We start from the raw sequence: 26,823 nt of genomic DNA on the forward strand, positions 1-26,823 counted from the left end.
ATCAAAGAAAACTAGAGTTTTGATGAATAGACAAGAATAAATATTTTCACCTGATTAGTGAATCACAAGACTCTCCTTGCTGTCATAGATCTTTAGATCTATTAGCAGTAATGTCCGTGTCATGTGTGTTGATGAGAAAGGACAAAAAAACCCCTTGCAAAGTTGAATAAAATATCAGCAATTCTTTGTGTAAAAATTTAGAATCTAGAATTTGCATCAGATCTCTTACAGTGTATTTGTGTGCACAGAAAATGTTCTCTGTCTTCTGGAAAATCCAGACCTACCTCTGAATTTTCATATAAAGGAGTTCTGTATGCATTTGCTTGGGGGCATCTGGAAATTTCCCTTAGAATTTGTAAACAGTTGATACTAGAGATAGCTTTATTATGAATTAGCTTTATTTTACATATTGAGCAGTTGCATATTTGTGTAAATTCTATGGAAGCTGCTTTGCTTTGTTTTCCTGTAATATAAAAAATGCCATGAAAAGGAAGTTGGTGAACCAGTCCCATTATAGTGTTGAACCAGAACTTAGTTTTGCTTTCAATCTGATTTGTCTCATCATGGAAAATACAAATCCTCTCCTTTTCAGTGTTGAAATGAGTATATGCAGTGTAGCTGCATGTGAGTATCTGCAACCTGCATCTCACTGGAACCTTTTCTGCTTTCTAGTGTTTTCTCAAGGGCTGAAAAAATCTTCCCTGGAGCTGTATGGCTTAATCTGCTATGGGGAACTAAGGAAAAAGATCGGGGGATGTGAGTATGAATGACTCCAGATTATTTTTACATGATGGAATCAGAAGTTACTACCCTTGAAGTTTGCAGTGTGTAGTTCAGTTGCACTTTTGAGTTCTTGACTACTGCTGTAATCTATGGTGTTATTTCTTCATTAAAGGTATTTTTATTTTTAGAGACCTCCTTAGTCTGTTGCATTAGTCCACTTTGATAGATTTCTTTAGTTTTATCTGTCTGCAGAATGCAATGCATGTATATCCCACAGGTGATAGGTAAATATAGGTAAACAATAAATAGGTAAACATACACAAAGCTTAGATGATCTATTTTGTTGCTATTGAAACCTAAGCAATTAAGTGTGTAAATGATACCCTTTACACCCACAATTATTTGTACCTATGCAGTCAAAATCTGGGGTGGTGTCTTTCTCTAAGTTGTTCTCACTGCACCCTGAATATGAAAAAGCACAAATCATAACTGGAAATAACTTCACTGGCTAAGCAAGGTGGGTTCTGACCTTGTCAGCACCAGAGTCCAGTTTTGTCTGTATCAGTGAGCGTAGGTGGAGGAGTATGTGCCACAACAGTGCTGTGCTGTTTGCTGGCAGTTGATTAATTGCATTAGCAGCATACCTGAGCTTAGGCTCACAGAACTACAGAATGGTTTGGGTTGGAAGGGACCTTAAAGACCATCTTGTCCCAAGGCCCTGCCATGGGCAGGGATACTTTCCACTAGACCAGGTAGCTCTGACCCCCATCCAGCCTGGCCTTGAACACTTCCAGGGATGGGGCAGCCACAGCTTCTCTGGCCAGGGCTTCCCCACACTTGTAATAAAATATGTTTTTATTATATGTAGCTTAAATCTCCCCTCCTGTGGTTTAGAACCATCACCCCTTGTCCTGTCCCTCCAGGCCCTGCTGAAAAGTCTGTCCTTGTCTTTCTTTTAAGCCTTCTTTAAGTACTTCATATTCTGGGACCCCCAGAGCTGCAGGTGGAGTCTCACCTGAGTAGAGAGAGGATCCCTGCCTTACCCTACTGTCCACGCTGAGGGGATGGAACCCCAGGACATGGTTCCCATGGTCTTCATGACTTCCAGACCAGAGGGAGCTCTGACATGACTGGCTTGGGGAGTGGGCAGAGGAACATGCCCTGCATGTGCCAGTCTGTGTACCTACACCTTTTTATCCATGCATTTTTCATTTGTCCCCAGACTTTTTGTACAGTCAGTATTACACCATAGTGCATCTTCTACCTGTTTTGTTTAATTTGTGAGACATGGAAAACCATCAAAATACTTTCACTTCTTTGTGAAGTCATAGTAGTGGTAAAGTGAAATGGACACAAAAGCATTCGTGAGTGAACATGTACAATTCTTAAAAGGATTGTGGAATTTTGGAAGGGTGTTTTTGCTATGTTGTTCCCTTACCTGGGGTTGCTGTTGTAACAGGTAATGAATGAGACTCTTGTGAATGCTCATACTGACTTTATTCTATTTGTTTAAAGATCTCCAGTGTGTTAATTGGAGAAGCAGTGCTCAGCTTGGAGAAGCAATTTTGAAGTGTTTGATGACAAAGCAGGTGCAGAAGCAAGGCACATTGCCCTGTCATCAGAAATCAGTATTAGTGTTTCTTTCCTGTACCCACATCTTGTTTTACAAGCAGACCCTTCTTGCTATGACTGGGAGTAAGGTTTCACACAGTCACCATGGCAATGCCTGCAGCCTCTGTATTCTGTCTTTTTACAACTTTGGGACTTGGTTACGTCCTTTACCCACTGTCACTTGGAAAATTCTTGTCTTCAAGATTAAATGTACTCAAGGTGCAAGACTCTACACCCATTTATGACAGGTCTGCTCTTTAGCTGTGGAAAGCAGTTTCTTCCTCCCTCCCCCCCCACCCCCTTTTTTTGTCTTGTGGTATTCACAGTCACAGAAATGGAGAAGACTTACTAAGAGCTATTGAGACACAAGAGCACTCCAGAAATACTTTTAGCATTGCCACAGGGAGGTTACTTGTTCAGTAAATAGATCTGGGCCTAACTGTCATATAAATCAAGTTACCAAATGTCCATTTAAAAATGTGCTCTATAATGCATAGAAAAAAGTGAAGGCTGCATGTGCATTTTTATTATTTTTATTTACTTTTTTGTTGTGTTAAGCACTAGGATGCTGTTCATTCTGCCTTGCTGCCTTAGCAACAGAGATTGAGCAGGAAGAAGAAGCTTTACTTTTTAATACCTCAGTGTCAGATTAAAAGCCATCAAAGATGGCTGTAGTACCTAAACTAGGGTCATTTAATCCACATGTATAAAGTAATTTTTGTGGCAAGGATCATGTAAAGCTTGCATGTTATGAAAACACAAACTTCCCAGAGGAGGTATGTTATAGCACATTTATGCATGTTAATCCTATGTGAGAATAAAATGTAATAGATTTGAAAGCCCAGCAGGACACAGAAAAGGCCATGGGTTTAGCACTGTAAATCCTAATTCACTGTGTTATCTCATTTCCTGAAAAGGTATGGATGACAAGAACGCTGCTAAACTCAATGAGCTCATTCAAGCTGGGTAAGTAAGAACTTACTCCTGAAACTCACACAGCTGCGTTGTTCAGCCACTTGACTATTGTATTGATCATCCAAAGTCTGGGTCATTTCTAAAGTTTTGAGAGCTGAAGTTTGATGTTTTCCATTCTTTGTTTTATATTAGGATTTTTCTCCCCTTTTCCATGAAGCCATTAATTAATAGTAAGAAATGATGGGTGAAGTTTAATAAAATAATTAAATGAGAATTCTTTACAGAAGCTACAGCACTTAGCTATGTGGATTCACTCATGGAAATCATAGAATTATTTAGGTTGGAATCCAAGATCATCAAGTCCAACCATTACCTCAGCCCTGCCACTGCTAACTCCTGTCCCCAAGCGCCACATCCGTAGGTCTTTTAAATCTCTTCCAGGATGGTCACTCCACCACTGCCTGGGCAGCCTGTTCCACTTCCTGACCACACTTCAGTGCAGAAATTTTCCGAATATCCAATCTAAACCTCCCCTGATGCAACTTGAGCCTGTTTCCTCTTGTCCTGTCCCTTGTTCCCTGGGAGCAGAGCCCGACCCCCCTGGCTGCCCCCTCCTGTCAGGGACTTGTGCAGAGCCACAAGGTCCCCCCTGAGCCTCCTTTGCTCCAGGCTGAGCCCCTTTCCCAGCTCCCTCACCTGCTCTTCATCAGACTTGTGCTCCAAACCCTTCCCCAGCTCCATTCTGTTCTCTGGATGCACTCCAGCCCCTCAGTGTCCTTCCTGCAGTGAGGGTTCATCTCCAAACCATCCTGCCTCAGCAGGGCTCACGTGTCCTGACTTTCAGATGTGAAATGACCCTTCAGCACGCTGGAGGCTTCAGCCCTCCAGTCACTTCTGCATCTCCTTGGCATTAAGAACAAGTGTTCTCTTTCACTTCAAGAGAGTGTTGTGGGATTTGCGGGTTCAGTCTATGAGTCGAGGTACTCCTAGAATGCAGGAGGGGTTAGAAGTTGCGTATTACTATAAATGAGGGCATACCTGATGTATTTATGCATAAATTCTTCCAAAGTAGTTCAGCTTTTAGAGTTGATGTGTTTTAAAGTGAAATCTCTTTCAAAGGAAAAGGCATGTGATTACTTAGGAGGCATTGATTTGTCCTTAGTCCCTTCTTTAGAATTGATTTGAAAAAGCATTCTTTTCTGTCTGGTACAGGTCCATTTTTACCTTTTGCATTCTTGCTTTTAGGGTGTTCACCATAGCAGACATGTTATTGATGAAGTAAACTTGACTGTAGACAGGACCAGGAGTTTGCCCCCTCAGTGGCTGCAGTCTTTTGACTTTACCTTGCATAATATGGATACTTGGTGTTGTACCTTTCTTGTGTTCTCAAATGGAGTTTCCAGATCAGTTTCTTAGGAGCTGAACAACCTTTCCTCTCCTGAGAGATGCTGTTTGTATGGTGTGCTTGTGTTGCTGGTCTTGAATGTGATGCTTGAATCACTTGTTCATTCTTCTGTTAACTGCAAGGTTTTAAATTGGAAGAGAAATTCCCATTTGGTTTGGGTTTTGTACAATTAGGAAAATATGACCAGTATGTTTAACAGAATTATTCTTAAAGCAAATTACTTCTTTAAATTTGAGTTGCCAGTTAAAGTGAGCCTGGGATGAGCCTTCATCTGTAGTTTCCTGAATATCTCTATAGTTCAGAATATCAACAATTGGTTTAGTCACTCTGTGCTAGACTAGAGAGCCTATCTAATAACGTGTCATCCAAACAACCTAAAGCATAACAAATGAGCCTGATGACGTTTAGTGAGCTGTAGCATCGGTCTATCACTTTGCATGATTCAGGCCTTTGTTCTTCTAATTAATTGTTAATGAGGGTTAGTGATTTCTGTGAAGTCTAGGTATTTACTCCATAAAAGCCAGTCTTGTAACCAACCATTTTGGGAACAGGAGTCTTTGCATTTGAAAGTATTAATGCTAATCTTCTACACTAAAATTAGAGTGTACATAACTTTAACCAGTTCAGAATTAGTTGTTTTTGCATAGGCTTTTTGTCTACATATGGGAGACCCATCTTTGCTTCCCTTTTTCTCCTCCATCCTTTACCCCATTTGGTGGTGAACCTCATCAGTTGAAGAAGAGCAAACTGTGTCTTCATTTCCACCTGGATGTCTGCACCACCTGCACATGCAGGGCAGCCTCACAGCTCCCAGAAGCAAGCACATTGCATATACCTTGGTTGGTTCAACTTCCCATCTTGCTCAGTGATGGTACAATTCCATGATCCTCTTCCCTGTTTGTAATCAGTTCTTTCTCCGGTTCCTAACGTATTGCTTTCAAGTGTGACTCTCCGCTTCTGAATGCAGTGCATTTTGTAAGGCTTGTCACTGAGGAAAGCTATGAAAGAAAGTGAATCCAAAGTGATTAAAAATGGGGAATGTGATCGTGTGTTATTCTGATGATCTGCTCCTTAGGTAAACATTCTCCTCATTTAATTGGTAAGAAAAGTCAAGAAAGGATAAGGTTGTGAGGAGCTACCTGGCAATTTATTTGCAGCACCACTCCAGACCCTGGAGTTACATGCTCTAATTCAGTGGTTGTTTTGCATCTCTGGTTTCTGTACTAATTTCATGGAGTATGGAAAAACAAATGACCCTGTGAGGGACTCATAAGAAAACCATAATTAAAAACTTCCTAGTTGAGCTTATAACCCAGGTCATGGATACTAAGGAGTGCCTGAGATCTCCAATCAGGTGGCTCTGGCAAGTACTGGCAAAGTCTCTGTGTGACATATCCCTGTTTGGCGGTTGGAGTTAAGGCTATTCGCTGTTACACATCCATGTACTTGTCTTCAGAATGTCATTAACAGGCAAATCAGACTAGACAACAGCCAGTGGTACAGGAGTTGGGGAATCTTGCAGAAAATAGATCAAAGTTTGCATCTTTATAAATGCAAGGGGGAGCTAAGAATTACTCTGTCAGCTTCTGTAACTGTTCCGAGCAGTTCAGCATATTCAGGTCAACACTGGCCTGCTCCAGCTGCTGAAAGATAGGACCACTCTCTGTCCAGTCCTTTGTGCTAAGGTTTTTATTACAGCATTTTAATTTTACTACACATTTATTATGTAATTGTATTCTGTGATTAGGATGTATAACGAGAAAAAAAGGTTTATGGTGGTATAGCAGAACTGCTCAATAACTAATTTAAATAAACTTAAACTGAAGCTTTTTTGTTTTGTTTCATTTTTAGGAGGGAAACATTTTTATTTAACTTAGGTTTTGCAACACTCTTTACATTTAATAAAAAAACTACATATGAATGAATACAAATATTTTATTGATCTCTTTGTAAATATGTAGGAATTTTGGGTAAGATTAAAAAAAAAAACCCAAACCACAAGAAACACCTAATTCAAGAAATATTGTGACTATGCACCAGTTAAGCAGAGCACTCTTCGTTGTCTGGTAGTGTATGTGGTTTTACCCCCCAGCCTGAGGGGCTCTTTATAGCACGAGTTAAGAAAGACAGAAACCATTAACAGGCATTAAATGCTCTGTCTGGTTCAGGTTCTGAATGTACTTTATGTGGGATAGAAGTGATTCTTCTCTGCCTTGCAGTTCCTTGGGAAAGCTCTTTGGCATGCTGAGGGGGAATCTGTAACTCTCTAAAGTCTTGATCATAAAATAGCAGTTCATACTGAAAAAAAATAATGTATAAAGCAAAGCATTTTAAGTAGGCAGGTTATGCTCTTGGTGTCAAGTCAGACTGGTAATTCTGAATGCATAGTCAGTAGAGTGACTGTTTTTAAGACTTATCCTTTTCTGCATTTGGAGACATCCAGGATCTAGGTAGCAGAAGAAAATAGGTATTTTGAAGCTAAGAGTAGTTCTGTTGTGGACTGACTCCTTTACTGTGCTTCCTCCTTAAATTTGTAGAAATAGTCTTTTTCTAGCCTCCCAGCTGTGGATCTCAATTAGAAAATTACAGTGTCTAAATAGATCTACTTTTATATTAGTTTGATAATAAGTTATTCTTTAGACTCTGTCCTAGATTGCTTGAAGCTAATCATACTTAATGGAAGAGGGAATTAGGGGAAGCAGAACACCTGAATGGGGGGAGCTGGGATATTCTAAAGCGTGCGTGAGGGAACCATGAAAATAGCATTGATTGCTGTAGTTGTGGAAGAGTGCTGTAGTGGCAGGGTGAAAACTTGCGTGGAAAGTCTTTAATGTTTTGTTGCATTTATGTGTGCTCTGTGTTTCTTCATTTACTGAATGGTGTACTTGGCTTGCTGACTTCTGAGCTGTGCCATTTCCCATCATGCTCAGGGAATGCAGTAGTCCCTGCTTCTCCTTATAGATATCAGCAGGGTTTGCAGTTGTTCGGTTTCCTCCAATGTGATTTTCCTCCTAGTGTTTTGTTTGTTTTTTCAAATAATATCTTTTCCATAATATATTTTTCACACTTCTTTTCTGGCTATTGGCTTAGGGTTTGGTTGGGTGGGGTTTTTTTTTCTCATCTTTCTGTCCTTTAAATATAGATAGACATGCAGTCAGGAGTTTGTAATGCTGATCCATGTTCATTTATAAGCTGCTCTACAGTAACAGATGGTGGGTACCTGCAGCCCAAGGTCCACCTGCACAGGTGGCAGACAAATTGAGCAGGAACAACTACCAGGAAGCCTAACTCAACAATAAATGCTTTATGACCGACTAGCTGGGCTCTTGAGCAGAAATAGGAAATAAGAAAAATGAACAACAGCACCTTTCTTCTTTTACTTAGATCAATTAGCTCAGCTGTTTTAGGCAGATCAAACGTTCTGGGACTTCTGAGCAGCCAGGCCCTTGTTTCAGTCAGCTTCCACTCATGTGAGGAAACAATTTCCACAAAACTTTATTGGTTTATATAGTCATATCAGTTAATATAAAAAATATGTTTCTTTCCCCAAACCCCTTCTTACTTGCACTGTTGTACTGTCAAGGTAATAATTATGATGATGATAATAATAATGCTATTTCTGACTCTTCACTCACATGCTTCAAGGGCACATTGGATAATAAAGAATTGCATCAGCTAAAATCAAGGAGGAGAGTCTCAGCTTGCATAAGTAGTCAAAAGAATTTGCTGTATTAAAACAAATTACAAATAACAAATTACAAATAGGGAAGAGGATCATTGTACAAAATGCTGATTTTCTGATAAAATCATATCTATACTTTAGTATAAGGATACATACAAGAGGATATGGAGTCTTAGGCTAAGGCTGAGGTGCCCAGGAGGACGTTTTACCTTTTGTCCTTACCTTAACCTATTGCTTAGATACCCACAGGGGTTTCTGTGTCCTTCTCTAAGAGTCTTTACACTGGCAGAGACTGACAGAGACTTTACACTGTTGGACTTGGTGGGACCAACTGTCTTCAAGCAATTGTTTCCAAGAATTAAGTTGAAAGGAAATCTGCCCTTCCAGCCCAGGGATATTCCAAATCTATATAAGTTCACAGTTGAGTAACTAAACTTTGAGTTGCTCACCCCACCAGCTCCATCTTCTCAGGTCTCGCTTCACTTCTGCTGCCTTTTTGCAAATTTTCCTCTTAGCACTGTAGACAACTGCTCTTCCTGCATGATGTTTTATTTAAGGCATAAGAATATTTTCTATAATTTATTTCATTTTACTACAAGGACTTGTGTTCAATCCTGCTGCTTCTATGCTAGCTGATCCTTAATGCTTCAAGTATTAGGTAGTAGTACTGCCACTGGTAATTTGATTGGGCTCAATGCCTGCCTTTTGAGTCCCTAAAATCAAAACAGGACTGATGGGGTGAAGTAGTTTCACTGGGTGAAAACAAAAATTACTTTTACGGATCTTTGAAACTGCTAAAGTGATACTGAAGCTAAACCAGTGAAATCATACTGTAAAAAGTTACTTTGTTCAGGTTTCTGCACAAGCTCTTAGACCTCACCAGATAAGGTGATCATATTTCCAGATGCAAGACTCTGCAAAAACTTCAGACTCTTACTCATTAAGAGTCGTGAGTATAAAGGGAAGACTAAAGCAAAACCAGTTGTCTTTTATGAAGCTGTCTGTGAGCGTACTCTTCAACCAAAGTAACATAATCCTGGTCCACTTATAAAACAGAAGTCCCTCCCTGAGTGGACAACCAAGTGTTTAATGAAAGTCTGGAAGAGGAGAGTCACAAGAGTAGCACTTCCACAATGAAAAGTAAGGTGGTAGGAAAGACTGAATGCTCTGTGAACCTGCACTGCAGACCATTATATTTCTGTGTTCGTTCCTGTAGCTATGATGGTGTTTGGCTCTGTGCCTCTGATCACAGAATCACAGAATAAGCTGAGTTGGAAGGGACAAGGATCATCAAGTCCGACTCCTGGCCCTGCCACGGCACCATCCCCGAGAGTCACGCTGTGCCTGAGAGCATTGTCCTAATGCTTCTTGATCTCTGTCAGACTGGGTGCTGTGACCACTTCCCTGGGGAGCCTGTTCCAGTGCCCAAGCACTCTGGGGGAAGAAGCTTTTTCTAATATCTGACCTAAACCTGGCCTGACAAAACTTCAGGCCATTCCCTTGGGTCCTGTCACTGGTCACCAGCACAGAGAATAAATCAGTGTCTGCTCCTTCTCTCCCTTTCACAAGGAAATCGTAACTGCAAGGAGGTCTCCCCTCACTCTCCTTTTCTCCAGGCTGAACCAACCAAGTGCCCTCAACTGCTCTTCATACAACTTTCCCTTGAGGCCCTTCACCATTTTCATTGCCCTCCTTTGGACACTCTAATAGTTTAAAATTTTTCTTACATTGTGATGACCAGAACTGCACACAGTACTCAAGGTGAGGCCACTCCAGTGCAAAGCAGAGTGGGGCAATCCCCTCCCTGGCCTGCCCAGCGATGCTGGGCCTGGTGCCCCCAGGACAGGGATGCCCCTCCTGGCTCCAGGGCACTGCTGACTCAGATCCAGCTGGCCATCGACCAGGACCCCCAGGTCCCTTCCTGCAGCTTCTCTCCAGCATCTCATTCCCCAGTCTGTCCATACATCCAAGGTTGCCCTATCCCAGGTGCAGAATCTGGCAGTTTCCCTTGTACTTCATTGGTGATTGCCCAGTCCTCTCATTTGTCAGGCTCTCTCTGCAGGGCCTCCCTGCCTTCGAGGGAGTCAGCAGCTTCTCCCAGTTTTGTATCATCTGCAGACTTGTTTAGTATCCCTTCCAGTCCTGCATCCAAGTCATATATGAAGATGTTGAAGAGCACAGGGCCTAAGAGAGATAGGTCTATATTCACACACTGTTGTTACTGGTTCCTTCTCTTTCCATGTATCCAGGGCTACGACTGTTCGTTACAAAGGCAGAAACCTGCGTATCAAAGCTCCCATGTGCAGGGCTTTAAAGAAACTCTGTGATCCAGATGGTGAGTAAAAGATGCTGGAACATGAGGGTGTTCTAGAAGATAGCTAGAAGTGTAGAAAGTGAGCAGGCTTGTTCTGGTGTGTCCATCACTGGCAGGGAAGTTTGGGTGGTTGCATGTTTGTCCTGGGCACAGTATTGTCTGTCTTGGCCTGATTGCTTATGGAACCCCAGTAACTTCAGGACCCACCCAGTTTTCTTACTAGCTAAGATGAAAAGGAAATACCCACACGAGACCGGTTGCTGCTTTATACCTTGTGCTTTCACTGTATGTGAAGGTTAGTCCCTTGTGCCAGTGAATGAGCAGCAGTATAGTGTTTAGCATTTAAACATTTTCAACTTTTTTACCTTCTCCCATTCAGCTATGTGTGATTTCATTTGGGTTTTTTTTTTTCTTCCTCTTCCTTGTTCCCAAGTAAGTAGAATCAGGCTGTTCAAAGGTCTGAAATACTGCACTTGCTCATAGTTTCCAGACATCTGATTTTTGACACTGCTTGCTCAACTGGAATCCCCAGTACCACTGCAGTGTCCAAGGATAAGAACATATTGGAACAAAAGGTAATTAAGGAAGCAGGCTCCACTGGTGAAGCTGAGCTGCCCGAGTTGTCTGTAGGTGATGCTGGTGTCTGATCTTTTGTATTGTGTAACTGAGCATACAGTGTTGTGACTGAGTTGTCCTTGCTTTGACCCTTTGTGCTTCATCTTCCTTCAGGTGTGAGTGATGAAGAGGACCAAAAGCCAGTACGACTTCCTCTCAAGGTCCCTGTGGAGCTGCAGCCACGGAATAACCATGCATGGGCTCGAGTACAGAGTCTTGCCCAGAACCCACGGCTTAGGTAATGGAGAACTGATTGTGGTGCTCAGAATTGGGAAATAGATGAGCAGCATCCTAGCCCCTTCCTCTTTCTTCATGGTTCTCTTTGCCAGTTGGGCAGTTCGTCTTTGATAATGCAGTTGGCCTAAGTGTACTTCGTCTGAAGCCTTTGCCCATCCAGAGTGCATGGTTTGTAGACATGAGTTATCACATGGGAAAATTAGATTACCATTGTCCTTTGTAACTTTTGAGTAATGAAGGAGCTACTAGCTTTGGAGATGAGTATACTTTGTGCCACTTAATGTCAGAGCAGAGTGCAAGTAAAATGGAGATAGTAGCATTGGTTCTACTAGAATTTGTACTGAGTGTACCATAGAGAGGAGGGAAGACAGACGGTGGTCAGAGGTGCCTGCACCAAGGCTCTGAACATTTCACCTGCACCCAATGATTAAAGCAGCATGGAAGGTGTTGGTAGCTTCTCCCTTGCAAAACATCGTTGGTGTAGCTGCTCAGTGTCATCAGTGGCTGTTCATCCTGGTACTTATATGGGGCAGCAAACACAATGCCTCTGTGATGTTGAGTGTTGTCTTAAATGCAGCACTTCAGTGTAGTGACCAAAGATCATGATAAAAATACCCATTCTCTCCTCTGCATTAGGTTTATTTAGTAAAATGCTTTCAAAAAGTAAATGTTTAAGAGTCTTTTGTGCCTCTTTTTCTCTTTCTTTCTATACTTTATGTGGTAGCTTTGTGCCTTGCCTGCGCTTTTGCAGTTCAGCTAAGTCCTGCCATCTTTTCCTATCTTCTTCCATCTGGAAAAAACTAGTTTCTTGAATCATGGCAGTCAGGTGTATCTGACAGGCTTTTAGAATATGTGAGTTGTCACAGTTGTGAGTTAACCTAGATTTTAAAGTTGTGGGATAACATATGTTTTGGATTTTGTTTTGGTTTTGTTTCTTAGAGCTTGGGAGTGTACTTTCTGGTGGCATTACAGAATGCCAGTTTATTCCTTAATTCCCCTTCTAGCATCGAGGCTAGGACTTGGAGCTCCTGCTGACAGTTGTTCTCTGTTCCCTTGCTTTGTTTCTCTTGCGTACAGGATGATCGTGGAGCTACATCGGAAGGTCTCCAGCCTCCTTGAATTCCTGAAGCAGAAGTGGGCTCTCCATGAAGTGCGGGTTGTATCCTTTTCCTACTCTGTCTTTTCCACGTGCTGTGTCCTGGGAGCAATTCCCTTCCTATTCCAAGTTCAGTTTTGCATCGGAAAAGTGAATCTACTCCATAAATGTACCAGTCCCTGCTTAGTAAAGGTAGAGGTAAAGTCTCAGCAACACTAATGGAAGCTTTCATGGGAGATCCCATAATGTTCTACTTTTACCTCAACTCTTCTCTGTTATGATCCTGTGAAAGCTAGTTAGGAATAAATTAAGCTCCTGCCTTTATTTCATTTCCTCAAACAGTGATCCTAGTCTGGTTCATTATCAATGGGTGTCCCCCATACAGCATGGATAATAACTGACAATTCTGTTTCCAGTTTCAGCAAAAAGATTAAGGCACTTTAAGATCTTTGCACTTTGTGCAGTTTCACCAATGGAGGCTTAAGTTTCTTGTGGAGGTAGCTGCTGCTACCTGCAATGTATCTTTGCACTGTCTGAGCCATACAGCATGCAAGGTGTCCCTGCCTCTGAACTTTGATCCGTGCATTAGAAGGATTTGTTAGTTAAAGGCTGTTCTGTTCTGAACCCAGTCCTTCTGACATGTAGGTTTTATCCTCTTCTTGGGCCTTTCATTCAGGCTTTTCTGTTTAATTCGTGAGCCTGGAAGAAGCAGCAGCGTAGCACTTGAAATTCTGAAGGATGTCAGACTGTGTAAGGTGGAGTTTGCTGCACTTGTGAGAGGCTGCTTTGCTGTGCAGTGTTGGAGGTTTTGCTTGGTTTTGTTGGGGTTTGTTGATTGGGATTTTTTTTTTCAATTACAGTGGTGTGTGAAGAGAGAGAAGTAATTTTGTTTGGAATAGGTATTTATTTTGGGCTTGTAGCAGGTCTTCACTGTAGTCTTTATCACCACAAAGGACCTAATTTCTGATTATAGTGTCTCCACTATAATCTGTGCTGAATAGAGAACATGTCTTTGATCAGCTAGGGGGTTTTTTTACTTTTTTCTTTTTAAACTTGCAGAGTAGGCTCCCAGGTGCTTTTTTGGAAGGGGCAGATGATTGTTGCATTCTTTGACACATCTTTTTTAGCGTAAAACACTAGAAGAACAGCAACTTCAGGACTCCAGAGACTCAGAAACAAGAAGCAGCTTCTCAGAGGAGAAAGTGATGCTCCATCTCTTTCCAGGGGAGAATTGTACCCTCACTCCACTGCCTGGGGTAGCCAGAGTGGTCCACTCCAAAGCTTTCTGTACTGTGCATTGGCAGGAAACAGGCAAATGCAAACAGAATACAAAAGACTCTCACTTACTCCCCCCCGCCCAAATCCTCGGCATACAGAGTGGTCAGGGGACAGCAAGGGGACAGCTGAAATACCTGCGGGGAATGGAAGGTAAGGGTGTGGGAAGGGCAGAGAGCACTACAGAGCCCAGCAGAACCTTGCAGCCTACAGCTGAAGTTGCTGGAAGCACTGAAGATGGTGCCCCAGAGCCTGTCCTGGTGGAAGGAACAGCCTCAAATCTTGGCATCGCTAATTCCCTCCAGAAACCACCTTCTGGACTTCAGGATCCAGGAGGGCACCAGGAAAAGCTGAGCTCAGTGGGCCCCTGCATGGAGGGCAGGGAGGCCCTGGCTGGTGACCAGGCAGCTGTGCTACCATCGTGCAGCACAGCGTGCGCTTGCAGCAAGATCCCTGATGTGGAGGAGCTCTCTCTGCTCGATCCATTCCCACGGTACATGAAGTCCTGCCAGGACCTAATTGTCCCAGAGAAATGTTCTTGCACAGACAAACTGCATGGGAAAGACTCTGCTTCAGCAGCTGGTAATGCTTCTCTGGTGGCTTTTCCAAGCAGGAGGAGTGCAGAGACCTCTGACTCCTGTTCCCAGCTACTGAGAGGTGGCGTGGCTTCCCCCGGCAGCAGCAGATGTGAAACTCAGGCCGGCCACAGCCAGGGCCAGCAGCTCGATGCTTGTACCAAGGATATCACGGATGCAGTAATGGAGGATTCTCAAGAGAAGCTGGGCTCCTTGTTTCCACCTCCACCTCAGGGACAATCCAGTACAAAGTCTCTCAAGGATGACCCAAGTCGGCTCTCCCAACAGGTTAGAGAAGAAGGATGGAGTCTGCGAACCTCTGAGAGCCTTACGCTGGCTGAAGTCTACCTCATGATGGGCAAACCGAACAAACTGCAGCTGGAATATGACTGGTTGGCTGTCTTGGAGCCAGAAACCCAGGATGCTAGAGAGCAAACATCTGAGTCAAGTGCTGTCCCTGCATGTCCTACCTTTCACAAGCAGAGACTCCTGAACTGCCTTCTGAAACTCATCTCTACTGAAGTCAATCCCAAACCAGTAAGTAGCTCTTGTTCATGCTCCAGATAGTAAACTCTAGTTTGATGTGGGGAAAAATTGCCCAGTTATGTATTCACAACAAATCGATAACTAGCCATGTCAAGATCTTTGGAGATTCCTGTGTTTAAAGAATACAAAAACCACAACACAAGACAGCTGACTACAGGGTGGACTTTGCTTCAATATGCTTTTTACACAGCCTTTTTAGCTTCTGGTTTGCTGTGAGTCTCATTGGTGTTCCTGTGAACATTTAATGTGACTGCTGGAAAGATCAGTTGTGAGGTGAAGTGCCTTCTGTTCTCTCTGATTCACAGGACTGTAGAACAGCCTAGGTTGGAAGGGCCCTTGGAAGATCATCTGATCCAGCCTTTCATGGGAAATGAAGCCTGGATGAGATTAATATTCCACATGAAAACTGCATTGATTTTCAGTGTTTATGTAGTTCAAATTACACTAAGTGTGAGAGTGAAAAGAACGTATTTCTTAAGAATAGCAGAGTCAATAGCCTGCCACAGCTGACTTGTGTATCCCAGACTTCAGGATAGCTGTTTACCAGTCCCAGAAAAATACCTTCCTCCTTAGGCAGACCTTAGGGAATGAACTTGCTTTCCTTCTTGTGCTTTGTAACCTGTATTTAAGATCTGCCCCAGTGATACCTGGGCAGCCAATTCCATCTAGTGCAGCCAATTGAAACTTAGGAAAACATCTTTTAAAAAGACACAGAGTTCAGCAGATCTGCTCAAATGCCTGTGGTAGATACGATGAGCTAAAGATTATGTTCCACCCAGGATGCAAATGTATCACTGTTCCCAAACAGTTCTTTGATCCTTCTTTGTTGGTGATGTAGCCCCCCTCAAAGTTCCTTTTGATTCTGATTCTACAGGCATAGAATGAAGGATTTTATAAATTTAAACCCATCTTTGTTCAGATGCAGCTCCAGATATAGACTTTGTTTAAACTGCAAAGGCTTTTGGTCTGACATCTCACGAATCTGGGACGCTGTCTCCTCTTTGGCATCTACTTTTACTTCTGGTGACACAGGTGACAGCTAGGCATGACATAATGAAACAATCACAAACTATAATGAAGGACATCCTTGAGACTTGGGGGGAGAGGAATTAAAGAGGGCGAGAAACCAGCAGTTAGGATTTGGAGAAACCAGCAGTTAGGATTTGGAGAAACCAGCAGTTAGGATTTGCGTGTGTTTTCCTGTCACTTTCACACTCTTGCTGTCTTAATCAAAGTAGCATAGTACTACTGAATAAAGGAGCTCTTTAATGATATGTACCTTATTATTCATTCCAGCAAAAAGAAGGAACACAACCTTTCATTTGTCAAATAGCACTTTATTCTCACTTTTTCAGAAAAACATATACTCTCCTTGAAGCATGAATGTTGTGGCACTGATATTTCAGAGGCCAGGAGGGTATTTACTGCCTCACTGAAAGCACTGTGGACATCCTGAAAGTTGCCTTTCATCAAATAATGACAGGAACCATAATATTTTTGCCACAGGGTATTTTAGGAGGAAGGACTGATTGTGTGCACGCCTGCTGTTTTCTCCAGATAATCTGTAACAGCTAAAGCAGCCAGCTGTGCTGTGGTTCATTCCTTAAATGAAAATCATCAGCATAAAACAAACTGGCAAGTGGCACTGCAGTTGAGCAGGGGTGTAATTTTAAGCCTGTGATTGCACACAGATTTGTTTAAAAGGGAGGGTTGTCTAGAAAACAATTTAAACATTTAATGAAACAACTGGATAGGCCTGGAAAATTATGAAGTGCATGTGTCTCTTGTTAGTGCTGTGTTACAGTGTGAAAGAGAAGGGAAAGGAAAAAATTCAAAACTCTACTTGATTAGAATTAAGAGAGAATTAAAATGTTTTTTCCAGGTGTATTTCCCACCAGAGCAGCCCTCGGGATGGAGTTTATGCAAAATAGTTTTGCACTGAATTAAAACCAACACCTTTTTTTTTCATCTTGCTTTCTATCCTGTGGTGATCCAGCACATTGCGTGAAGCTTGTTGAGTGTTAACCCAATTGTAACATAAATTAATATATTGAATTGGTGACATCCAACACTGCTAAATGGGCAGGAAGGGAATTTCAGCAGCCCCTCACCCCCACTAGGAAGTATTGCTTAGACTACTTTAAGGTAATGTCAGACTTTAATTTTAAGGCTTCCTAAGTACAGTGTACTTCCTAAGTACAGTTTCACAAGACATTTGTTGTGCCAGCACACAACATTCATTTAATGTGCATTTTCAGACACCCGAGGTGAGCTCCATTGCCACGTCACCCATAAAGCCTGCTCAGGAGGAGCAGTCTCTGACTCCCCCAGGAAAGGTGATTGCCATCAACACCAGGAGTCCAGGCTGCACACGGAATCAGTCTGCCCTTCGCAACAAGACTTTTTCTCCTGGTGCTGCTTCCAGCTCCTCAGGTGAGTTTTCCTAAAATTCCACTTGATGAAATCAACTTCTTAATACCTCACACCATGACAAGAACTTCCCAGTGACAGAACGCTGGAAGGAGGAGTGCTCTTACTCTTAGGAACTTCACAGTCTGAGAACATTGGTGTGTGTTAACTTGCTTTAGAATTGTCTTAAATCCAGTGCTGCTTTGAATCTTGAATAACAATGCACATCAGTAATGCAGTTCACAATCCAGCAAAACTCTCCTGAGTTGCTCTTAGAGAAGCCACTTGGTTTTTTTGGGAGCTGTGTCATGGTTTAACCCCAGCCAGCAACTCAGCCCCATGCAGCTGCTCAATCATTCCTCTCTGGTGGGATGGGGGAGAACTGAAAAAGTGAGAGAACTCATGGGTTGAAATAAAAACACTTTATTGGGGAAAACAAAAGCCATGCATGCAAAGCAGAACAAGGAATTTGTTCCCTGCTTCCCCTTGGCAGGCAGGTGTTCAGCCATCCCCAAGACAGCAGGGCTCCATCATATGTAACTAACTTGGGAAGGCAAACACTCTCACTCTGAATGTCCACCCCTTCCTTCTTCTTCCCCCAGCTCTGTACACTAAGCATGATCCCCCATGGTCTGGGATATCACTGTGGTCAGCTGGGATCAGCTGTCCTGGCTGTGTCCCTTCCCAGTTCCTCGTGCATCCCCAGCCCCCTCACTGGCAGTGTGAGGTGAGGAGCAGCAAAGGCCTTGACCTGTGTAAGTCCTGCTTAGGAGTAACTAAAGCCTCCCTGAGTTATGAACATTGTTTGCAACACAAATCCAAAACTGCCGCATACCAGCCACTGAAGAAAATTAACCCCTTCCCAGCCTGAACTAGCACAAGCTGACTGGCACAGGGTATGAGATCTCAAGAGAGTATCAGCTTACAAAAGAGGCGAGTAAATGCACGGTATAAAATCTGTTGATAAATAATTACTGAAAATTTTCTGTGCCATCCTGCCACTATAGCTTTGGATGGGATATTAGGAAGAAATTCTTCCCTGTGAGGGTGGGGAGGCCCTGGCACAGGGTGCCCAGAGCAGCTGTGGCTGCCCCTGGATCCCTGGAAGTGCCCAAGGCCAGGTTGGATGCGGCTTAGAGCAGCCTGGGATAGTGCAAGGTGTCCCTGCCCATGGCAGGGGGTGGAATGAGATGAGCTTGAAGGTCCCTTCCAATCCAAACCAGTCATGTGATTTTATGATTATAAGATAGAGAATGATTATGAATTGCCATTTCTTTAATAGGTGCTGTAACCTGTGAGCCCCAGCCATGCAGGTCAAGAACTTCGGTTCTTTGCTTCAGCCCAGTTGCATTTGCCACCAAATGTTTATGACTTTGGGAAAGTCTGTGATGGTGTTGGTGTTACTCAGACCAGTTGTGATTCTTAGGCAGTCCTTTTCACACCCCTGCTCTGAGAAGCAGTGAACCCAGGAGCAGGTTAACTGGTGCTGTAAAGCACCTGTGTGGAGAGAGGCACATCTTGGGTACCTAAGAGTGACAGGCTAACAATGCTGGCTTTCATCCTGGCTGCCTGCAGGGTGGGCACAGCACAGGGAAATCCTACTGTAATTTTTAAACCTAAACATAAATGGGGAAGTTTTACGCAGACAAGCTACCATTATTTCGTTGTGCTGTATGTATTTTGAAGACAGTCCGTCTTTGGGAAGGTAAATTGATCCCTGCTCCATCACCAGATTCATTTTATTGGGGTTGCACTTTGAATTACTATAGGGAAAGCAGGGGTGAGGACACTGTAAAGTGGCTCTGTGTTTGTATTATCTTCCCCTACGTAAGAAATGGTGGATATAGTTTGTTTACTGGGATACGCCCTCAAGTATGCCTACAAGCTGAACAGATAAACTGATTGTCACGGTCTATGTGGGACTGAAAACAAGGCCTCAATTCTAGTTTCTTAAGTAGTGTAAAATTATATTTAATCCCCTACTTCCAAGAATTTCAGAGCAAGTGAATGTTAGTGGTATCCATAGCAGGTAAATACGGTCAGTTTGCAGGTGGGACAACTGAAATATGGAGAGATTCCTGATTTTGAAAACAGCTGGTGACAGAGTCAGAATCTTTAAGTCTCAGCTTTCTCTATGATCCTTCAGTTACTAAAGAGTTATTTCCTTTTTGTTTTCACTTTATTTCATTTAAATTGCTGTTAAAATCTTCTAGGTTTGAGAAACCTACCTAGACCTCTCCTGGTGGCTAATCCTTCAAGTTCTGGGAGCACTGAGGCCGACAGTGGACTGTTTGCAGTCCCTACAACCCTGCCCCCCAACAGTCGTCATGGGAAGTTGTTCCTACCCAGCAAGGAAGCAGAGCTGACCTTCAGGCAGCACCTGGACACCATCAGTGTAAGTGAGATGACTGAATAGAAAATGCAGCATGGTGTGCATGAGCCAGCTTCCAGGAGGTATCACAGGGATTCTGAAATCATGAGAAAGTATGGGCTGCCCTGTGAAGCAGTGCTTCTTATGATGCTCAAGTTTAACATTGTATTAACTGAGACGAGTCAAATTTTGACTGTGTAACTGTGCTTCGAAGTGACATTACCTGTTCAGGTAATTCAGGTAATTCAAATCTGAATGCCATTACACAGCCCAATGAAACTGATTTGCTGTCTAATTAAGCTGCTCCAGCAAATATATGTGCCAGGTTTAGCAAAAACTGACCCCCTTCTGATGTGTAGCTAATCTTAACACAGCTTCATTTCTGTATTTAAGTCAAATTCTAATTTTTATGTACACAATCTCCGAAAGAATTTCGTAGGAAGCTGCAGTAGTTAAGTAGTGAAATTGCTTTTTTGGGACAAAACTATATCTCCATAAAAAAAGAAGAAAAAATAGATTCTTGGTGGCAAATACTCTGACTTCAGCAGAAAGGATATTGTGCTGTCTGAAACAAAACATGGTATTTTAGTTAACTCTTAATTCAGCTTTACTGAAAATAAGAATTTGGGGGGTATAATTTATTCTTCGTCTGGATGCTTAAAATACTTGTAATGCCTTTCCTGTTGTTGTCCAGATGCAGTCGGACTTCTTCCTGCCAAAGCCCAGGAAGTTACGGAACAGGCACTTGCGGAAGCCACTGGTTGTACAGGTCAGAGCAAAGTGTAAATGCCTGTTTTGCTCCCTGAGTTTCAGTAAGGCTGTAGTGATTTGCACATAACAAAAAAAAGCTATTTCCTTCATGCATCCACTGCAAATGTGAAGCTGAAATTATGAAGGACGAAACACTTCAGTCTCTGGGGTAACTAGCCATGATACATTCCCTGTATGAAGAATGTCAACAACAGCAGAAGTCCAGTGCCTAAGGTAGTTTCGAAAAATAAAAAAGCCTCTGGAAGAGGCTTCTGGAACCTGGAAGCAGGTTCTGCTACCTGGGCCTTTGGCACTGAGGCATAGGCAGTGTGTTCCTGTGCTGCCCTGTGCTGGCAGTGTTGGAGCTGGCAGCCCTCTTAACAACAAAATCTTGCTTTAGATCCTTTTCCTGCTTCCTGTTCAGTAGTGACTGTTAAACTGCAGTGGATATAAGCCTCTGTAGTGAAATAAGCCGTAACACACTTTGAAAGAACAATGACTCCTGGGAAAAAATGGAGCTTGGGGAGAGATGTATGTAAGAGGTGGCCTGTTGTGGTGTTTTGGTGACAAACAGGCATTACCCTCCTTCATACTGCTCTCATAACCCAGGGAAAGGCACATGCCACCAGAGGCAGGTGAGAAAAAAGAAATCTGAAACCTAAATAATAGTAACCTACTGGGGAAAACAAAGTTCTCAAGTGTCAATATACCTTTTTTTTCTTCTGTTTTATATGAGAGTAGGACACACAGAAATTACCTTTGGACTATTTTTTGATCCTGAGATCTTCAGATCTGGGAAATTCCATGTGTTTTAAGAGCTCCCAAGTACACACAGCTATCTCGCTCATCCACACTTGCTGAATTTTAAGGGCAGATCAGTTTGTACACAGACTAAGTCCCATCCTTAAGATCACTGCTGTAATTCTGAGAGAGATTTGAAAATCACTGCAAGTATAATCGGAGAGGTATATAGTTCTAATCAGCATTTCTCTGGGAATTTTCCATGTGGAAATACTTTCTTTTAGTAGTTTACAGAGAAAACACATCATTCCTTTCTGTAGCTTTTTTCTCAAGAGCACACTGATCTCATTGCTGTGTCTGGTGCATGATAGTAATACCACAGAAGTACTCTGCTTATTCTGGAAGGTCTTGTGAACTCCTGCAACTTATACAATGAGTGTTACCCTCTGTGTGTGTTTAAATCTGTTCTGGTTTATTGTTTCTCTCGCATAGAGAACACTGCTCCCCAGGCCGTCTGGAAATCCGTCCCAGCATGTCTGTTCCTTTTCTATTTTATCCAATTCATCCATTACAGGTGAGTAGCACTTCTATAAACTAAAAAGTGTCCCTTAAAACTGCATAAAGAAGTAATTTCTAAAAAGAAGAAAATACCCTTTCAAAATTACAGTGTCACCAGCCTGTGGGATGATGGGATTGCTCTCCTGGATCACTGTTAAGCAAGTCGTGCTTGTGATAAAAATTTTTTCTTCAGTTTCCCAAGATTGAAAGCAGGGAAGAGTAAGGAGTTCCCAATAGGGAGACAAAATTTGGAATAAAATACTTAGATAGGAATTTTTGTTCTGTAGGGCATAACTTGTCTAGATTTTCTATTGGACTTTCCCTAGTACCTGGAATACAGTCCAAATTTTATACAGCATAAGCAATCCGCTGCCCATATGTCCTTTTCTGCTGGTACACCCTTGAGTACAGTGGTAGTACAGGTGATCCCCCATCAAAGCCAGCATGAGACCTGGAGGGTTGTCTTCACTGACAGTATGAGAGCAGCTCCAATAGCACAGCAGCACTTGATGTTGTTTGTCTGTGGCAAGGCACTGCTTAGCTCACATCACTATTTTAGCTCTATTCCATCATCTCCACTGCTTGCATTCTGCAGCTTGCTGCCACTTGGAATTTATTTGCTTCCATTCAACTGTGTTGTGTTCTGCTTTAAAGGCATTAGATTTCATTTGCCTGAAAGGTATAAATTCTTCCCCCCAGGGAGAGGTTCATTTCGGCCAGTCCAGTCCTCACTGACTAAAGCTGCTGTTTCTCGTCCAATTGTGCCCAAAGGTCTTCCAACACAGGCCACCAACCATCTGTCTAGTAAGTCATTCTGAATTCTACAATAAAAGCCATGCTGGTGTCCTCCAGGCAGATACTGTCCTGCAACAGAGAGTGGGTTCCATAATTAGAACAATTAATGAGGTGTAAACAGTGACTGCATTTATGTTTTACCTAGAGGATTCTTTTGCAATGAGAAGACATTCAGATGTTTGAAGTGGATTTTAAAAGATCTGGATGAGGTTGACCCTTGCAACAACTTAGGTTTTTTACATTGAGTCTACATGGCTGCCAGAGACAAGATATCAAAATAAGGCTCTATTGTTTGTAGAGCTCCTCTAGTAATCCATAGGAAGTTTCTAGAAATTGCATAATGAAATACTTACCAATTGGGAGGACAAAAAAGAAAAAAAAATAGAAGGAAAGGAGGGGAGGGGAGCTGGGATGTTTCTCAACTATTTTGATATACTTGGTAACAGGTTGGAACAGGGCAGAAAAGTTAAACATTTTAGCTAAAAGCAGCATACCCTCAGTGCAGAGAAGCAGCTCACCCAGATGATCAGATCATTACCATTGCTGCTTTTTCATGTGGGTTGTGTTCTGACTCTGGGTAAGTTTAAAAAAATCATCTTTTAGAGAATCAAAACAAAATGAAGAAGCTTGTAATATGTTTCTTGGTTTTTTGTTTCACACAAGGCGCTATCGACTTGGCAGCTAAAAGTGCTGGCATTATCCCTGGTAGCCCCATGCCTGTCCTGGATGCCGATGGTTTGCCAGGTGTGTCACCATTGTCACCAGATGCAGTGCCCACAGTGGTGACAGGGCAGGAGCCAGCAGTCGCGCATCAGAACGGAGGCTCCATCACGACTGTGGAGGTCAGAGGCTCTTAAATGAGCTTTTTTCAAGTGCTTAACTGTCTTGGTCTTTCATCGTATAAAAAACCTGTATTATGATGACTCCTCAGCAAGCTTTCTCCTGGGGCTTGCTGTTAGACGCTGCTGTCCGTGTTGTGTAGTGTATATTTGGGGTTGAGGGATCAATTCATCATCTCCTTGAATGAATTTCCAGCCGGTAAAATGGCTTGCAGTTGATAGTGTTGAAATCTGGCTTGAAAAGAAATCATGGCATTTCAGAAATTCAGGAGAGGATCTGGGATTGTATTTGGAATGGAAACTGTAATTTCTCCTTGCTTATTCTTTCACTGAGACCCAGATACGTGTTAGTCCATTTCAGTCCATGTCATGTTCTCAGGGAGTTAATGGACAATTGTACTAGTTTGAAAACAAACCAGTGGGAGGCACCAAGTCAGAATAACAATTTAATGGGGAAATTAAAGAAAAGGAAAAGAATAAAAGGAAACACTGGTTCAAAGTGACAGAGTCAGGATACAACCTGACACCCTGTTAGTCAGCGTGGCGGTAGCAGTCCGATAAGATGGGGGCTGCAGTCCTCCTGAAGTGGTGGATGTGGTTCTGTTGAAGCAGTGATCCTGTAGAAGGGGCTGCTCTTCCTCGGAAGGTCCAGAGGTGGCTATGTAGCTCCTGTCCTCTGGGAATCCAGTGGAAAGCCTGTCTGTGGTTTCAGAATCTCAGATTATATCCAGGATGGGATGCTTGGTTCCTCCCTCTGGGTGGAGCATCTCACAATGGGATGATGAGTCATGAGGCCAGGTGTTGATGGGCTCATTAACAGAAGATGGTCCAGAGCAAGGAGGCAAGGAAACACTGCCCCACCTGGTTCCAACAGCTCATGAAGATGGTAATAGAATACACTGCAACCCAGGACATAATCCACCCCTTATTCTATTACCATCTACATCATCCCAAATCAATACCTTCCTTAAACTCTACACACACACACACATATATATATACAGTGAAACCCTACACACAGTTCTCACTTAAGATTAGGTCTCCTTGTGGTACACAATGAGTTTCCCCATCTTTCTGCATTACCCACCAAGTGTAACCAGGTCCTTGAGCAAAGACAATCCCATGGATGGGTTTGCCTTTGCCTGAGATGGGATTAATCCAAACAGTCTTTCCTAAAATACCTCTCAGGTGTACCACAGGGACTCTATCTCCATCCACTGTGTGCAAGGGTTCAGACTCTGCGGGACCAGCTCGATTGATGGATCCTCGGGTATTGACCATCCAGGTGGCCTTTGCTAAGTTCACTTCCCAATTTTTGAAGGTCCCCCCACCAAGTGCCTTCAGGGTGGTTTTAAGTAGTCAACTGCAGTGTTCAACTTTCCCAGCAGCTGGTGCATGATAAGGAGTTCTCTGGCCCAGGTGTTGATGAGGCTGTTCTTAAAATGAGTCCCGTTGTCTGACTCGATCCTCTCAAGGGTGCCATGTCTCCACAGGACTTGCTTTTCCAGGCCCAGGATGGTGTTCCGGGCTGTAGCATGAGGCACAGGGTAGGTCTCCAGCCATCCAGTGGTTGCTTCCACCATGGTCAACACGTAGTGCTTGCCTTGGCGGGTTTGGGGAAGGGTGATGTAGTCAACTTGCCAGGCTTCCCCATACCTGTACTTTGACCATTGTCCACCGTACCACAGAGGCTTCACCCGCTTGGCCTGTTTGATTGCAGCACAGGTCTCACAACTGTGGATGATCTGTGAGATGCTGTCCATGGAAAGGTCCACCCCTCGGTCACGGGCCCATCGGTATGTTGCATCTCTCCCCTGATGACCAGAGGCATCATGGGCCCCACGAGCTAGGAATAATTCTCCCTTGTGCTGCCAGTCCAGATCCACCTGTGATACTTTCACCTTGGCAGCTCGGTCCACCTGCTCGTTGTTGTGATGTTCTTCATTAGCCCGACTCTTGGGTACGTGCGCATCCACGTGTCGAACCTTCACGGTCAGCTTCTCTACTCGGGCAGCGATGTCCTGCCAAATCTCAGCGGCCCAGATGGGTTTCCCTCTGTGCTGCCCGTTGGCCTTTCTCCAGCGAACCAGCCATCCCCACACAGCATGAGCTGCCATCCACGAGTCGGTGTAGAGATAGAGCCTCGGCCACTTCTCTCATTTGGCAATATCCAAAGCCAGCTGGGTGGCTTTAAGCTCTGCAACCTGACTCGATCCACCTTGTCCCTCGGTAGCTTGTCCAACTCGGTGTGTGGGGCTCCATACTGCAGCTTTCCACTTCCAGCTAGCGCCAATAATTTGGCAGGAACCATCAGTGGAGAGGGCATAATGTCTTTCACTCTCCGGTAGCTCGTTATATGGTGGGGCTTCCTCAGCACAAGTCACTTGCTCTTCCTCTTTTTCAGAAGATAATCCAAAAGTCTCATCTTCTAGCCAGTTTGTTATAATTTCTAGAATCCCAGGGCGATTCGGGTTTCCAATGCGGGCGTGCTGCGTGATGAGGGCGATCCATTTACTCCATGTGGTGTCAGTGGCGTGATGTGTGGAAGGAACCTTTCCCTTGAACATCCACCCCAGCACCGGTAGTCGGGGTGCCAGAAGCAGCTGTGCTTCAGTGCCGATTACTTCTGAGGCAGCTTGGACTCCTTCATAGGCTGCCAAGATTTCCTTCTCTGTGGGAGCGTAGTTGGCTTCAGATCCTCTGTAGCTTCGGCTCCAGAATCCCAGTGGTCAGCCCTGAGTCTCCCCAGGCACCTTCTGCCAGAGGCTCCAGGACAGACCATTGTTCCCGGCTGCAGAGTAGAGCACGTTCTTCACCTCTGGTCCTGTCCTGACTGGGCCAAGGGCTGTGGCGTGAGCGATTTCCTGCTTGATCTGGGCGAAGGCTTGCTGCTGTTCAGGGCCCCAGTGGAAATCATTCTTCTTGCGGGTAACCAGGTAGAGAGGGCTCACGATCTGGCTGTACTCGGGAATGTGCATCCTCCAGAAACCTATGGCACCTAGGAAAGCTTGTGTTTCCTTCTTGTTGGTTGGTGGAGACATTGCTGTGATCTTATTGATGACCTCAGTGGGAATCTGATGCCATCCATCTTGCCCCTTTACTCCCAGGAACTGGATCTCTTGGGCAGGTCCCTTGACTTTGCTCCTTTTTCCCTCCTCAAGCAGATGTTGTACCACAGCAGGTAGTGTTTTGTTTCTAAGCATGGTGTACACAATGCAGGCCATAGAGAAAAAAGAGAATAGAACTGACAAGAAGATTATACCATCCTAAACATCCAGAGGGAATGCAATATTTTCAAAAACTGCTGTGCCTGGCCTGAAAGACTGGAAGAAACCACTCTCTACTCTTCCCACCAGGGGCTGGGTG

General features: G+C 43.5%; 1 protein-coding gene across 3 annotated transcripts in view; it reads left to right on the top strand.

Moving 5' to 3' along the window:
* CRAMP1 (cramped chromatin regulator homolog 1) overlaps positions 1–26,823 on the top strand; it is a 53,251-nt gene that overhangs the window by 16,058 nt on the left and 10,370 nt on the right. For all 3 annotated transcript variants that reach the window (XM_048320582.1, XM_048320580.1, XM_048320581.1), the window contains exons 5-16: positions 673–756; positions 3,252–3,300; positions 10,586–10,671; positions 11,380–11,503; positions 12,580–12,661; positions 13,726–14,985; positions 17,253–17,427; positions 19,617–19,798; positions 20,469–20,543; positions 21,758–21,839; positions 22,523–22,627; positions 23,282–23,460. In XM_048320582.1, the coding sequence (XP_048176539.1) occupies positions 673–756; positions 3,252–3,300; positions 10,586–10,671; positions 11,380–11,503; positions 12,580–12,661; positions 13,726–14,985; positions 17,253–17,427; positions 19,617–19,798; positions 20,469–20,543; positions 21,758–21,839; positions 22,523–22,627; positions 23,282–23,460 (2,483 nt within the window). The remainder of the gene's footprint in view (positions 1–672; positions 757–3,251; positions 3,301–10,585; positions 10,672–11,379; positions 11,504–12,579; positions 12,662–13,725; positions 14,986–17,252; positions 17,428–19,616; positions 19,799–20,468; positions 20,544–21,757; positions 21,840–22,522; positions 22,628–23,281; positions 23,461–26,823) is intronic.

This window comes from Corvus hawaiiensis, chromosome 16 (assembly GCF_020740725.1).
Source record: "Corvus hawaiiensis isolate bCorHaw1 chromosome 16, bCorHaw1.pri.cur, whole genome shotgun sequence".
NCBI lineage: Eukaryota > Metazoa > Chordata > Aves > Passeriformes > Corvidae > Corvus > Corvus hawaiiensis.